This window comes from Pistacia vera, unplaced genomic scaffold (assembly GCF_008641045.1).
Source record: "Pistacia vera cultivar Batoury unplaced genomic scaffold, PisVer_v2 Contig561, whole genome shotgun sequence".
NCBI lineage: Eukaryota > Viridiplantae > Streptophyta > Magnoliopsida > Sapindales > Anacardiaceae > Pistacia > Pistacia vera.
In genome coordinates this window covers 74,005-87,798 of record NW_022196403.1, presented here as the reverse complement: position 1 = coordinate 87,798, position 13,794 = coordinate 74,005, and the positions used below count along the sequence as shown (strand labels likewise).

Genomic DNA, 13,794 nt, shown 5'->3' with positions numbered 1-13,794 from the left:
TGTTGCCTAAAAGATGGACATTGAGAAGATCAATAATAGGTTTATGAAACAACAAAAAATTCTTTGAAAAGATCAATAACAAAAATTTAAGAAAATAATAATAAAAGAACAGATAAATATTTATTAATTTAAAATAAAATTTTAACGATTCAATAAACAATATAGTATAATATCATTTCATTAATGCTATTTTTTCTTCCTTTTTTGGATATGACGAGCCTTTGAAGTGAAAAGAGAATTTGTATGCTTTCTACCACATAAGTTATACATAAAAGCATGGGATTTTTTTATATATGATTATCATTATACTTTTTTTTAATTTAATTTTCAGTAATCCAATTTCGTTATATTTGTTTTCGATTTGTAAAGTAGATAAATAATATTATTAGTTTATTACCACTAAACATAATAGTTCTACTCTATAGCATATTCCACACTAGGAATATTAGCAACATTGCTTTAGGTATTTTTTCGCCAGAGTCATAAAATCTTTTCTTTTTCTCATCTTTTATGTATTTTTCTTCTTTAATACCCATCAAAAGCACACAAAAAAATTTAGAAAAATCCCAATTTTTTTTTTCTTTAATTCAAATGCAGCTGCCAGCGTTTTTATGTACATAAATTACTTTAAAAATCCAAAAACAAGTGACCTATTCTAGTATTCTTCTCTCAAAATTGCATATATCACTATGCTAAGTTGAAATACAACAGAATAAAAATAACAATAAGCAATTAATTCCCATCTAAAATTAGAGTTTCACTCACTCTTGATCCTATTCTACAATAAAATTGCATCTCTTGCATGTCAAAATAATTAAGACTTATGCTTCTTACTCGATTTTGAGCCGTGTTCGTCTTTACCTCTCTTTTTCCCGCTTTTCTGACTCTCTTTTTGCTTTGAAGGCTTCTCAACTTTCGTTTTGCTGGATTTGACGCTAATGACACCACTGGAGATTGCCTTTCCGGCTCCATTTTGCAGAGCCTTGTCAAAGTCACCATCTTTGTCGACAATGGCATAGTTTTGAAGCAAGTCGGGATCCAACATACCCTCCACCTTGGATTTCATCTCCTCCTATAGATGGAGTTTAGTGAGTGGATTCAGTTTTGGACTTACGGTAAAGAGAAAATAAAATTCAAAAAAAAAAAAAAAATTAGAGAAAGCAAAGGTTAAAAGGCACACCTCAACTTGCTTTGCTGCTTCTTTGAGATCTTCATCGAGGGAAATATTATGAGGTTTCAACTCGATCTGAGAGCAATTTGAGACATCAAGTTCGGAGTTGTGTTATTTACAATTAAATCATTCTAAGAGATGAAAAAAAAAAAATTAGAAATATGCATCTAAATATTAGAAACAAATGGGACAATTCTATCCTTGCTAGTGGCATACTTCGGAATGATTCAAATCACCATTGGTTTTGAAGTACTTAAACGATCTATATATTATGTTCATGATTGGAAATGATTTTGATTAAATCCATTGACAGGCACACTAGTAGATTTATATCCCCAATTCACATGATTTCATACCCAGTTATGTTGTGTTTTGGACATTACTGCTGATGCACCCAAACCAGGGAAAAGCACAAGAGAAAAATAACCTTACTGGTGACTGAAAATGACATCTTTATGTATTTGTACCAGCTTAACAATCATTAAATTCAAGGCAAGAGTGCAAGGTGAATCCTTGACTTACATCTCTTAGTCGAGGTAGAGCAGATTCAGCATCCTCCGTTAAAATACTCGTGATATATTTGTGTAACTTCTTCATAACCTTTTTAAACATTGTAAGTACCTGTTGCCTCTCCAACTTCATTTGTCCCTGCAATACAAGATTTGAATTGAGCATGACTTAGTCAATACACATTCGACAAGAGAAAATTACACTCAAGACAGCCAACGCAAAGACCATTGAAAGTGGTACATAACTATATATAACAGAGATATTAGATTTCCTTTTTTCTTTTAGGAACGATATATAACAGAGATATTAGACGCTCACACAGATGCAAAATGTTACAAGAAAACAGTTGTGCATACAAGTTAAATTATTTGAAGAGCAGGGTCCGAAACAAACCTCAATGTAAGAGATATCTTGCCGCAGCAAACCAATGCAAAGCAGTACAGAGGCCTGAGCATAAGAAAATGAAACTGGAAGCTTCTCTTGGAAATATAGGTCTGCCAAATAGGGATGAATGTCTATAATCTGGGAAAAAAAAAGAAAAGAAAAAAGATTTAAAGACGATTAGAACTATGAATATTAAATAAAAATAACGAATAATGTGAAGTATTCTCTGTCTTATTCATCTTTGGAGATCTTACCCGAGTATAGTCAATAAAACCATCTATATAAGCTCTCACCCGCTCCATGTTGTCTTGTGATAAAATATCAGTCGACTTCAAAGTTTTCTCTGGGGTGGACTCTGTAGATTCTTGCTCAGTAAAGTTGATCTTAGGGTCCAAAATGCTGAAAGGTTAAGAGTAGGGTGAGAAATTATACAACAAAACTAATTCAATGATGATAAAATATCAAAAGCTTACCTCATAACAAGCTTATAGTCCATATTGCTTAACTTAACATCTGAAAAAATTCGTCTGGCAAATCTTCTCCTGAATTCTAGGGATATTCCACAAATGATCAGGCTATGAACTAAGGATATGGATCACAGCAAAAGGAGAGACAAACAATTATTAAAAATTGAAATACCTCGGTAAAATGGACCAAAGAAGCCCCATTCATCTGATTCATCAACTTCAATATCCTCACTGGATAATGGTTTCAGGACCATACATGTATGTTCGCCAGTCACAGCATTCTTAACGATTAAAATAAAGAAAATCAAAATCAACTCCCGAGTAATCCTCCAAAGCATGTTAAACTATGTAAATTAAGAAACAAAGAAAAGAAAATTGAAAGGATACATAGCACAAGAAAAAATAGGCATCTTACAGCATTAGGGGCAATAAAGAAGGGCCCGAATTTATGTCTCCTCCAAAAACGGAAAAGTTCCAAGGTAAGCCCAAAGGATACACCAAGGTAATTGAGCTTCTCAGCCCGCCGTTCACGGAGATGTACAAGCAAAGGGGGAAGATTTGTTCTAGGTTTTATATTTTCTTCAAGCAATGAAACCTGCAAATGCAGTGTTCACAAGGTCAAAGAATATCTTGATATTCTAAATATTTATAGTTCCATCAACATAAAAAATATAAAAGAAGGGAAAAGCCAATATTAACCAGGAAAATAAGATCACAATCTTGACGCAGAACCCAAAATTTTAAAGTATGAAATTATTTGCAGGTTATGCTAAAAACACAAGTTTCAGCAAATATCGAATGTATTTTATGATAAAAATAAAAAACTAGTAAAGCTAGTTATATGGGTGAACCTTTTCTGCAGCTTCTGTAACTCTAACTTCGGGAGTCTCCACTTCATCTTCAACATCTATCTCAGAAATAGAAGCGAACTGTCCTTCATAATACCTGTAGACAATCTTAGATTAAAAATGCTTCTCTTCAAAAGACATTTAAAATTATGATGTATCACATCATAATCAGAATCCAAATATCCCACATTTTTTTTTAATTATGATGTGTCGAAAGTTAATATACAATAGCTGCCCAGCTTTTTCATATTCCACATTTTTTATATTCAATTTTATTCATTGATAGGAACAGAAAACTCCATATTGATATCAAGAAAATTACAAATATTCATAATTCAAATATTAAAATCAATATCTGATAATTTTGTGGAAGCCATAAATCTATGCAGTGTAGTAATACAACTAATGGAAGTAAAAAATGCATGTACCTAGCTAAAAGTTCCACAGCAGCAGAACCATATCCAAGCTGCACTGACCCAACACAGGAGAAGTAACTTAGAAAAAAAAAAAAAAAAATATATATATATATATATAAAGAGACCAACTGAGACTGAGCGAGAGAGATTTACTCTCAATGTAAAAAAGTAATTTGTTTCTAAAGATATAATTTAAATAGATAAAAACAAAATTACTTTCCTAATTCACCTTACTATAAACACTAGTTTTCTTCTTTAAATTTTAAATTAACTCTTTTTCTTTCGTTAATTCCTTACAACCTTCAACATCAAACAAAGATATGAATTTGAAAATATNATGCGTACAATGCGAGCACCTGAAAGACTAGGGAAATCAGTATTCCTGTATTCTTCAGCGAATTTCCATGGGATTTGATCTCCAGAGGGTTGATGGCCAGCACTTAAACTTTTAATAGCAGATGTACGAGAAATCTGCCCTTCAAGGCAGACCTGTAAATATGTGTACACATGAACACATGTAAGCATGTATGCATATATGTGCATGATCTTATTTGCTCAAAGGATCATTGCATGCTACAGCAGAACCATTAGTAATGCTTGTAATTGTGCATTGCACATAAAGATGCAAACCTGGATGACACACAGGATATCAGGAAGTTGATTTTTTGACTCATCGACAGGGCCTGCATATAAGCAGTTAAAATGAGTATCTCATCTTGAAAAGGTAAAAAAAAATACTTCAAAAGAAAGTTGATATACCAAGCAACACAAATAAATGGTGTGCTGGAGCATCAGCCATTAGTTGTAGATCATTGGGAGAATTTTTATAGTGAGAAGAAACATATAGTGCCATCATTCGCTGCAAATAATAGACATATAAGCACCAAGGTTACGTTAAACCAAAATGAAAACATCAGATCACGATATAATTACCTGCAAAAATAACTCACTGTCCTTGTGGAAGGAAAAAAGTGTATCCCGATTAACATAGTAGAGATCACATTCACTGGGCGGAGGTAATCTAATTTTCCAAAAAAGAAATTAATAATGATAATGAAAATGCTTTCATAAGTGAGAACATCAATGAAGCTGTAGGCAGTTTCAGCTTCATCAGATGATAACAATTTAATGCAAACCTGCTGACATTCGGAATGAAATTTGCAACATCCAAGCATAGCAAACCATTAAGCCAGGACTCTATCGGATCTCCAGAAGCATATCTAATAGATTCAGTAAGTTCTATCTTTTTGAAAAGACGACCTACAGTCAAGGATAATCGATCACTCAGAAAATTTTTAAAATAATCTTAGTTATCATATGTGAATACAATGGTCAGCCAGCAATACTTCAAGCAGACAAGGATTACTTCTTGTGAACCACAATCCTTGTCTGCTTGAAGTATTGCTGGCTGCCCAATTAGATATTGTCAGGCTCTTCCGGACAACAATCGTTATCATCTATTAAAACAGCTACATTTCTATTAAATTGCAACCTTCACAGGCCTAGATACATAAATCTAATTCATAGAGTTATAAAACATACCACTAGTAGAGCCCTCCACACCCTTAGCAGACATATGGTTTTGCTCCTCCAGTTGGTTCAGAAGTTTCAGGGACAAGGATCGACCAGTTCCTTCATAGCTTTGAGTGCAAGATTAAAAAGAACAAAATTTCATCAAAATTAAATCAAAATTTGCTTCCTCAACCCAAGTTAGAATGAGCATCCTTAAGGGGAAAATAAGAAGAATTAACATGACAGAAAAACAAAGCTAACGTTAACACTTAATTTTGTATAAACAACTACTATCACAAACATATCATACCCATTAACAGTAGATGAAAGGAAGACAAGATAAGGACCAAGCAAAGATTTCACAACTGGCAAGGGAATGGCTGCAGCTTCATCAACCACCAGCAGTTCAACTTGCGAAAGCTTTTCATAGTCATGTGGCTGTATATACTACAAGACAAAAAGCAAATTGAATATGCATGAGCAAAGAAAGCAACATAATAACGTAATTCTAAGATACAAATTTCCATCCTCATTCATCAAATACAGGACAGCATCATCTAGTACAAATAATCTAGCAATGTATATTAACCTGAATTGTTTGTCTGTGCTGCTTGTAAATATTAATCCGCACAATTGCTTTCTTATACTCAGGGTTCGAACTTCTCACCATGTCATAATCAATGTGTTCCTGGAAATAAAGGTTAAAGTAGATTTGAGATAAAGTTAAAAATGATAAGACAACAACACTTAAAACATTGAATATCTAAAACACAGAGCAAACACAGAGATGAATCACTTCATTCAGATCAAACGTAACCTGAATAATTTCCAGAAATAAATTGGAAAACTCCTAGTGTCATCAATAGAGAGAACTAAACACATTGCTTTGAAACTTTTTCTGCCCCAAACAGCATAAATAAAAGGGAAAGCTTATTCAGGGATGGACATAAATCTTATTGCAAAAGATTATGGAATCTAGAAGAGCATATGTAAGATGAAAAACAAATTATTTGTAAGAATTATTGAAACATATCATTCATACATTGGGAGAAAGTACAACTGTACCTTATATTCAATTGCATTGAAACCCTTGCAAACAAATTCAAATAATGTTTTCAGATTCTCGGGACTTGGTGCAGTCACAAATATATTTGAGTACCTGTGCAGATATATTTCTTTTATCAGAATCAAACAAAGTTAAATGTTCAAACAAGGAAATAATAAGCTCAGTAATAAACAACTGTATCAAATTCAATCGCATTACCCAGCAGCAATAGCTCCAGCAACTGCTAAACCAAGTGCAGCAGATTTCCCACGGCCACGAGCAGCAAGCAAGGCCACTGTGCTACGTAGGGTTTTATCTAAAATTGCATCAAGAAATGTAATGACAGCTTTTCCCTACTCAAACATAAAAACAGTATATCAGCCATTGATCATTAAGAATTAGCCAAATTAGTCTGCCAGACAACAAGAATCAAGAATCATTGCTGCATATAAACATTATCTACCTGATCCAATGTACAACATTTCTTAATCAAAGGACCAGCAGGAAAATCATCATTTAGTTGTTCTTTCAAATTCTTCAGATCCCGCTCCGCTTCTGAAAGCCCTTCAGAGTCCTTTAATCACCAAAAGGAGGTAAAAGAACAGTTACATAAAGCATAAACAATTTTCAAATTCAACAACTAGTGATATCAACTGATGATAAAAGTGTCCCTGGTTAACAAACAAACTGCTAAAAAGATGCAGTTTAACATTTCCATCATAGTATGACAATGTAATAAAAAATGTAGCACTTTCAAAAGCTTAATAAGTGGAAATAACTGCAAAATAAACCAGGAACCAAATTGTGCTAAACAGCTCAAGTTCAGCTCATTTAAATTCTTCCTCACTAGCTAAATAAACCAAGCTCAAAAACAACTTTATGCTGCAGTGACTTTCTGAACCAAGCTTGAAAAACCCCAAGCTTGACTTGATTTGTCCCTAAGCATTGGATATATCTATCATTAAGATGACACAAAAATTTATTAAAGGGAAAAAAATATTTCATCTTGACCAAAAGTAATTAACTAACTCTTTCACATAATTACTTAGAAAACTGAAATTGTAGTAGAATTGTTACATAACATAGTTCATGATGCCCACAAAACAGTAAGCTAGTTTGATAATCTAATAACCAAACTAAAATATAAATGGATGTAATAGAAAACTGACATTGTAGTAGAGTTATTTATGCAATATAGTTCACAAAGGTAGAGGAACAGAAAATTACCTCTTTAACAGGAACAGCAGTAATCGACCTAATATGAGATGAAATAGGTAAAACATTCAACTCATCATCCATAACCACACATGCTTTGCATGATGCAAGGGACAGCAGAAAACGTTCATTGAAGCGCCCAGCAGCTTCAGAATGGGATTCTGTACGGAACCTCTCATGAACATCCTGATATCAGCAGCATTTTGAAAGTTTATGTAGTAATGATGTGCACACAAATGAGGAATTATAAATACAATCAAACGGGGCAGACTTTTATGAACTCTAGACTGCCAGCACAAACACTTGGCTTGAAATAAGGCAAGGAGAGTAAAAGAGGCAAAAATACAATTAATCAACGAATGTCACCAATTAGGATCTATAATTATAATTCATACCATGACCATGGTGCACAAACTGGTCAGTGAGGACAGAGAACGAAGCAACAGTACAATTAATCCACCACCCTCCACTGTTTCTATCGTTCTAGCCAGGAGATTTGGAGTCAAAGCCTCAAAATCCTAAAATAAAAGCACATGCAAAACCTATAACGATCCTGAGATATCAAAAGTGATTGAAACATCAGCAAGCAACCATCAAAAGCTACCTGCAATATGCACATCCCAAATGTATTTCCAAGAACCCTTTCACTATCCTTGTACAAGCAATATGTTAACCCTCCAGTTTCAAGAAAAAGTTGAAAAGGATCAACTTTCTCAGGATCTAGCAGCCCTCTCAGCATTAACTTCTTGATCTGCTTTGCACGCTTTTTCTTATGACTGAATAATCACAACCAAATCAAGAATGAATCCACACACACCAAAGTCCATAATATAAAGAACTCAAAACGTATATAATTATCAATACCATGTAAATCAATACAAGGCAAATTTACATTATCTTTTTTTGTTCTTCATTCAAACAAGCACAAACAGGTCTTCTTAAAAATATCTAAAAATCAAGTGTTTCTCAAAAAACCACGATTGTTTACTTTTAACTGTCATTATTTCAGCCAACGTCCATACATATAAATGTGCTTTTTGAGAACTCAAAACCGCTTTTAACAGTGTCAAAATAACTCACACGCGCACCCCAAATATATTTTTCGATTAAATTAGTTTTTGTAACTCCATTACATTGATTAGCAAACAGATCACAAGCAAAAGCAGATTCTCTCAAAAAAAAAAAAAAAAAACCCAAAAATCTACTTTTTTTTTTTTTTTTTTTTTTTTAATCAATTTCAGCCAAACTCTATCCAAATATATATAAATGAGCTTTTTTCACAATTCAAAAATGCTTTTAACAGTGTCAAAACAACTCCCATTTGCACCCAAAACTTACAATTTCAATTAAATTTACTTACAAATTAAAATTTAGGGTTAGCATGAAAAATAAAAAAACCTGCTGAGTTCAAGCTTATCCTTGTAGCACCACAAAACAGTCGGTCTAGTTTTGACAACGGCCTTGCTGAGCATGTAATGAAGATTAACAATCTGCACAAACACAACAACAACAAACAACACCATTCCTGAACTGAAGTTTCTCATCACTCTACATACAACACAACAACTTAAAGCATTAATTCATCAGCAAAAAAGAGAGCGTGCCTGGTCACGTGACTTGTCGCCGATGATGACGAACATGGAACGTTGCCGTTGCTTGACGCCATTCTCGATTAACGTTCTTATACGCTCATCCACCTTCTTCCTCATTTTTTTTTTCACAATTAATTAATAATGATTCTCTTTTCTGTGTTCTTCTTCTTCGTCGTCGTCTGCAACCTCCCGCCTAAAGGTTTAGGAGCGCTCTCTCTGTAGGGTTTATGAGTGTAAACGCGAGGAAATTTAACTTATATGCTTTCTAAGTTTCGAATTGAGGATATAACCTTTGGAAAGGTTTTTGATTTTCTGTGGGGTTTAAAAATCTGACGTGGCACACTTAAATGTAATTAAAGCATAGAAAAGGGTTAGGATGAAAAGATTTAAATGTTCGTGAGTTAAAGGATAGTAAAAAGAAGTTGGCTTAAAATTTGAAAGGCAAAACTAGGGGTGTTAGAGATTAACCGATTTTCTAAACCAAACTGGTTTTTAGTTTGGGAAAATTTTCGAATCGAAATCAAACCGGTTAACCACTTTAAAAAAATAATTTTGAACTGATTTTCTCTTTTTTCTTATAAAACTTTTTTTTTAATTTTTTTCCTAAATTAAATGGTAAATATAAACAATACATATCCAAATAAAAATTAAACATACATATTTATTGATCACTATTAATAATACATTAAAAATTGATATAAATAAAAGTCTAAAATAAAATAATTTTTTTATTTAATATCTATATATATATTTATAAAACCGATACAAAAAACTAGTTTCGATTAACTATTTTTTTTTTTGAACCGATAACTAAAACAAAAATTTGATTTTTTGAATATTTTGAACCATAATCAAATATTTTTTCGGTTTCATTACCAATTCGGTTTGGTTTTTACAATTTTTTTTTTTTAGCACCGTGGACAATACACATTTTTCTCAGTTTCTCTCTCTCAAAGCACAATTCAAACACCTTTCTCTCTCTCGTTTTTTCTTCCAATTTTCTGCAAATTCGTTCCCGGTTAAGTTACAATGGCTGAGATCCTCAAAGAAACCGAAAAAAACCCATCCACTCCCCAAATTGTAGGCACCATTGGGTCTACCAAAAATGGATAAGAAGAGGTTGGAGTGACGTGTTTTTCTTCAAATAGGAGGGAGCCTGAGCCGTGAGATGGTGCAGTGAAGAGAGTGGAGCGGCTTCTTGAAGAGAAACGGAGGGCTGAGTTGTCTGTTCGGATTGCTTTTGGAGAATTTACAGTATATGTTTAGTTTTGAGCTATGAATTTTGAGGTACCTGATTGTGTTTGATTTTAAGTTTTTACTAAATGTGTTTGCTTTAATGGGAAGTTCCTTAGTATTATTTGTTAAATGTGAATTCTTTTGTACCAGGATGAGAATTTCGATACGAATTAAGGGTTGATTTTTAGTTTTGTGTAAAGTTGTTCGCTTTAATTGAAACTAATTGTTAAAGGGGAATGCTATGTTAACCGGATGTGAATTCCGGTGTTATTACAGTTACTAAAGGGTTTTGATAACACATTATTATATATTATCAAACATCTATTGGCGCATTTTCAATTATATCGAAAGAGAGCTTGGTTGTGGGGTTTAGCTCATATTTCAGCTTGTTTACTTTTTGCCGAGGATCCAAGTGAGAGTTTATCTTATTTAGTTCGATTGAAATTCAAGTACTTTTAAGTTCAACAAAATTTCTCTCAATTAAAGTTTACATATTGATTTTGGGTTTTTCATTTGGATCTAAGTTTGACTCGATTTCGTAGAGTAGTGGTTGGTGCAATTTGGTTCTGCTTTAATTTATTGGTTCAGCTTGGTTTTGACATTCTGTACTCTGTCTTTATCATAAATATCTTTGTCATCTTAGTCAAATTAAAGGATTGCCGTTTCGATTCTGAAGATCTTAGTTTTCTGGGGTTTTTTAATCTAAAATATTCAGTACCCCAAGCTTGCATACCATTCTTTTTCATAGTAAAGCTTGAATAATAAGTTCCTAAAATACAATTCTGGGTTTTTCCTTTGTAATCAATTGGATCACCATGATGGGAGGACAATCTAGCAAGAAGAAAGGTGGTGATGCAACACCACCAGCCCTCCAAATGAACATTGATTCCCAATTCTCAGCTGATCTTAGCTCATATGAGGCCGCTTGTACACTTGATCCGAACTTGCAATCCTTTGATAATATTATTCATGAATGTACCAGTCGTGTTATCAGCTCACTTTCTACCGGTGTTGAGGTTCGTTCCTTGTCTTTTGACTCACTCAAAGAAGTCATCGGATCTCTTCTTGATATGAACCAAGAAGTGGCCAAAGTAATTCTAGAATGCAAGAAAGATAAATGGAATAATCAAGAATTGTTTAATTTGGTTGAAGAGTGCTTTGAGAGTAGCATCCAGATCTTAGATTTTTGCACTGTTTTTAAGAATTGCCTTAAGCGTGCTTGAAACAGCCAATTAATTTATTAAACTTGCCATTAAGCAATTTGAGGAAGAAATGGGATTACAGGATGGGGTTGATGAGGAAAGGTATGTCAAGACGTTGGAGGAACTAAAGAAGTTTAAGGAAGCTGGGAATCCATTCACAGAGGAGTTCTTTACATTGTTTCAGTTGGTGTATAAGCAGCAGTTGTCTATGTTACAGAAATTGCGGAGAAGAAAAAGAAAGCTTGATAAGAAACTGAAATCCATGAAAACATGGAGGATGGTATTGAATGTCTTGTTTGTTTCTGTATTTATGTCTGTATTAATTTTCTCAGTTTTTATATTGATCTTCCCTTGTTTTGGGTTAAGTCCTTGTGAAGGTGAGATGGTTTTGCTGATAATTGTCATATGTAAACATTTGTAGGTGGTGGTGGATTTGGATTTAGCAGCCAACAAGGATCAGCTTTTGGTGGGGTTGCTGGAGGAACTGGAAATAGATTTGGCTGTGTTTTTTGAGCAGCAGAAAGTGTATTTAGTTAGAAAGGGTTGGCAGGATCCATGGAATCTTTAGAGTAGGAACTGAAAGTGTATTTAGTTTGAGGCAAAATTGGCTTGTTTTGGTAGGTTGTTATTCTGGGGATTGCTAGAACAGTTGGAACTATCATTTTCCAGATTTTTTGATTGTATTTACTTCCTGTTAATCAATGAAATTTCCTTAGTTTTTCTCTTAATTGATTGTTTGGAGTGATGATCTTGGTTGACAGATTTTTAGGCTACTGTTTTATCAGTTGCCAAGGCCAATTTGTTGACAATTAGATATCTTTTTGTTTGAAGTTTAAATAGATGATAGCAAGGATGATTTTGAGCACGGATAGCGGGTAGAACCAGAATTGCGGGTAGAACTAGAACTAGAACCGGAACCTACCCGAAACCGACACTGTGCAGGTAGGTTCCGGTTCTATTTTTTTAGAACTGACACTGTGCGGTTCCGGTTTCGATTCCTACATGTGGAGAAACTGGAACCTAGAAAAAAGAACCTCCAGCGGTTACCCAGTTTGTAACCTACTTGGAACCTACGGCAGGTACCCTATTTTGGAATCTGGGCTGAAATGAAATATCTGTGAAGAATTGAGGGTCTATTGTAATTTTACATATAAAAAAATTTAAATAGAAAAAGTTAAAATTTTAGAATAACCTAATTAAATAAATATACAATTATACTTATTACATATAAACTACACTATATAAAAAACTTTAATATATTGATATTAAAGTTTTGATTAATTAAATGTATAATTGGAATTATGATTAATTAAAAGAATTATTTTTTAATAAAATAATATATTTGATTGAATAATAATAAATATTTAGTTATTTATTTCAATTATCAAGTTCTAAGTATATTTATAGTAAATTAGTAATTAATTAATTATATATGATAAATTGATAAACATTAATACATTACTAGTTTAATGATTACTTAATCAATTATAATATTACATTATAGTTAAATGATTACTTAATTAATTATAAGTTTATAACATTGTATTAGTAATGTAGTACATTACTTAATTAAATAATTAAAAATTTAAATTATTATAACATTACATTATAGATTTATAGTATAATTATTTAATTAATTATAAAATTATATTATAAACAAATGATTACTTAATTAATTATAACATTCTATCATATAACATTAGTAAATACTTAATTAAATGATTAAAAATTTAATTAATTATAATATTACATTAAAGATTTATAATATGATTACTTAATTCATTATAACATTACATTATAGTATGATCACATAATTAAATGATTACTTAATTAATTATAACATTATATTATAAACATTAGTAATTTACTATATTAGCACAATACTTAATTAAATGATCAGAAATTTAATTAATTATAACATTATTTTATACATTTATACTATGATTACTTAATTAATTATAACATTACGTTATAAAAAAATGATTACTTAATTAATTATAACATTCCATTATAAATATTAGTATAATACTTAATTAAATTATTAGAAATTTAATTAATTATAATATTACATTAAATATTTATAGTATGATTACTTAATTCATTATAACATTATATTATAGTATGATCACATAATTAATTATAACATTACATAATTAAATGATTATTTAATTAATTATGACATTATATTATAAACAT

General features: G+C 32.0%; 2 protein-coding genes across 2 annotated transcripts; one reads left to right on the top strand and one right to left on the bottom strand.

Moving 5' to 3' along the window:
- Window positions 1-569: 569 nt before the first annotated feature.
- LOC116108302 (RNA cytidine acetyltransferase 1-like) lies at window positions 570-9,408 on the bottom strand. Its single transcript, XM_031394554.1, has 26 exons — window positions 9,173-9,408; window positions 8,967-9,058; window positions 8,173-8,344; window positions 7,964-8,086; window positions 7,581-7,754; window positions 6,817-6,927; window positions 6,573-6,706; window positions 6,374-6,467; window positions 5,898-5,996; window positions 5,619-5,755; window positions 5,339-5,436; window positions 4,933-5,056; window positions 4,730-4,817; window positions 4,556-4,655; window positions 4,427-4,479; window positions 4,111-4,285; window positions 3,809-3,851; window positions 3,384-3,477; window positions 2,948-3,127; window positions 2,705-2,813; window positions 2,539-2,614; window positions 2,320-2,464; window positions 2,075-2,203; window positions 1,694-1,819; window positions 1,181-1,246; window positions 570-1,072 (listed from the first exon to the last, which is right to left on the bottom strand). The coding sequence occupies exons 1-26, from the start codon at window positions 9,275-9,277 to the stop codon at window positions 815-817; spliced, it is 3,105 nt and encodes a 1,034-aa protein (XP_031250414.1). The 5' UTR covers window positions 9,278-9,408; the 3' UTR covers window positions 570-814.
- A 1,806-nt stretch (window positions 9,409-11,214) lies between these two features.
- LOC116108290 (UPF0496 protein At2g18630-like) lies at window positions 11,215-12,166 on the top strand. The gene is made up of 3 exons (XM_031394541.1): window positions 11,215-11,613; window positions 11,663-11,929; window positions 12,020-12,166. The coding sequence occupies exons 1-3, from the start codon at window positions 11,215-11,217 to the stop codon at window positions 12,164-12,166; spliced, it is 813 nt and encodes a 270-aa protein (XP_031250401.1).
- The last annotated feature ends 1,628 nt before the right edge of the window (window positions 12,167-13,794 follow it).